The following is a 2,274-nucleotide window of genomic DNA, read 5'->3' on the forward strand; positions in this document are numbered from 1 at the left end:
CAAGAGCAGCTGCTATGTGGTGTGGCAAATGATTAACTCTGTCACCTCCAACTTTGCATGCCTGCTTTTAAGTATGTGGATGTCAGTCTTGGGGTAGAAAAAATACAAAAGTCATCTTAAGTCTTAGAGTGCAGTAATTTTAATAGTCCACACTAAATAGGCAGTACAGTTTTGTAGTTCAAAATCAAATGCTATCCTGCCTTAAAATATTTCTACTCCCGTCCCTCCACTACAGAAATACTTCCAAAGTGCATTTCTCAGGATGAAAAACATCACTGTGCTTTGCTTTCCAGTAGCGAGTCCTGAATCAAACCACACCTTCCTCGTTTGAAGGTCTGCGCAGTTTACGTTTACCAGCTCTTACAGAAGTAGCCTTCTCATTCCCACAAGTGACATAAGAGGTGGAGGCTATAGAATAGCTTTGTGGAGAAAAAAAAAAAAAAGAAAAGAAAAAGAAAATTTATACCAACTTCCTCTACGGCAGGTCTGTTCGCTAACCACACACACACAAAAAAAATAATAATAAAATAAAAAAATTAATGCCTCCTTGAGTCATGAATTAATGAAAACTCAAATGACCCTTCAATTTGCGTAAAACCATGGAGGCCTTCTACGAATATTCATAATTTGGTGGCGTGAGACACCAAACACTGGGGAGGATCTGACTTTTTCAGTCTTAGAACTGGGGGCTGGGGAGTGGCGGGAGGAGACTGTCCTGGGGCATTCTGGCTATTGATTCTCTTCCTGGGGGTCGCCAGGAACGCCTGCCTCCTCAGAGGATCTGACTCCCTCCGGTAGCAGCGCAGTGCGCACCTTCCTCTTCTCCTTGAAGCGGCCCGAGCGCGAGATCTTCAAATTGCGGCGGCTGTTGCCCGATTTCTCCCCGTATAATTTGTCTGGCTTGTGGGACTCGCCGGCGTCCCCAGGGAGATTGGGGTGCAGGTTCTCCTGAGAGCTGCTAGTCCAGGTTGGGCTGGGTGGCGCGGGCTCCCCGGAGGCGGGCTGAGCCGGAGGCTGCGCCCCAACCGTGGCTTCCTTGCTTTTCCTGCTGCTCGTTAGCGATTTCCACCAGGGACCCAAGCTGCCAGTGCCGCCGCTGTTGGCCATGGCCGGCCTCCCGAGGGGCCCAGGACGCCGCAGGTGCGGAAAGGCTTCGGCAGCGCGGCCTTGCTTTTCCCCGAGGTCTCTTGCAGTTCACTGCACTCCCTCCTCGGGCTCTCCCACGCCGGTAGCGGGGTGGGAGCCGAAGCAGCGCCGGGTGCTGGGGAAGAAAACAAAACTGGTTACCGGGTTTCTCGAAGTCACGTGCCCCTCTATCTCATTCCCTCTCCTTCGCCCCGCCCGGCACCGGATTGTCCAGTCTCCGAGCGCCAGGCGCGTGGAGCCTCACAGTCCTTGGAGGGCACTGCCGCGTCCGGTAGGACACTAGTGGAAGAGTGGCCTCCCAGCTGAGCCCTTGCATTTTCAAGATTCTATCTTTGCCTGGTCTCCAGGGGGAAGTGCAGTGGTCAGCGCTCGAGGAGCACTAGGAATCTGTGATCTGGACCAAGGGACGCCCCCGATAAGGACAATGGCTCGTTCTGTCCCTTTTGTTTGTACAACGAACGTCTAAAGTGACTCAGCCGGCCCAGAATGGCCTCCCCTCGGATGGGCATCAAAAAGGGCGCTCAGAAACAAACACATACAGCTGTGGGTGAACGATGAGCACCCGACCATTGTCAAACGTTCCTGACATTTTCCCCAAAGGTTTTGCCCCATGGACTTCTGCCCCAAGTTCCTTTTCAATGGGATACTTCCGGCAAATTACATCCCAGTAAGAATCGAGGAACAAGCTCGTGGTGTTTTTAATTCTGCTTTTTACATAATCTCCCCTGTAACTTCCAGAGAAGCATGTCTAGACTTAACTTCCCTTGAAAAGCGCCACCCTACGCTTCCTTCTATTCCTCAGAGACCAGCCTTGCGTCTCTATGAAGCCTGACCCCGCCAAGTTGAGATGAGGCCAAATGGCAAATATCCCAAAGTCTGTTTGTACTACGCAACTCTTGAGATTTTCAGTTATGAAACAGAAATCTCTGTTCTTTCAACCCTCCCCCAAAGCAGCAAGGGACCAAGGATATATCCCCCAAACCACGTCGACTTCAATTTTCTATCTCCCCAAGCTTTTTAAAATCCCTCCATGGAGCAAAAAGGCTGTTTATTAGCATTTTAATCTCGGCAATGAGATTCCTCCGCCCCCTATGTGTGTCGGGTCTATCCGGAACTGTTGTTGTTGTT

General features: G+C 50.8%; 1 protein-coding gene across 1 annotated transcript; it reads right to left on the reverse strand.

Annotated features, from left to right (window-relative positions):
* Window positions 1–729: 729 nt before the first annotated feature.
* PRR15 (proline rich 15) lies at window positions 730–1,107 on the reverse strand. The gene has a single exon (XM_007946451.1). It carries the CDS (start codon window positions 1,105–1,107, stop codon window positions 730–732), a length of 378 nt encoding a protein of 125 aa, XP_007944642.1.
* Window positions 1,108–2,274: the final 1,167 nt, after the last annotated feature.

The sequence above is a fragment of the Orycteropus afer genome, unplaced genomic scaffold, assembly GCF_000298275.1.
Source record: "Orycteropus afer afer isolate SDZICR_OR568_19922 unplaced genomic scaffold, OryAfe1.0 scaffold00008, whole genome shotgun sequence".
NCBI classification, from domain to species: domain Eukaryota; kingdom Metazoa; phylum Chordata; class Mammalia; order Tubulidentata; family Orycteropodidae; genus Orycteropus; species Orycteropus afer.

Bases quoted from the DNA above. Each gene is read 5' to 3' on its own strand.
- PRR15 (XM_007946451.1), bottom strand. From the start codon at position 1,107: ATGGCCAACAGCGGCGGCACTGGCAGCTTGGGTCCCTGGTGGAAATCG.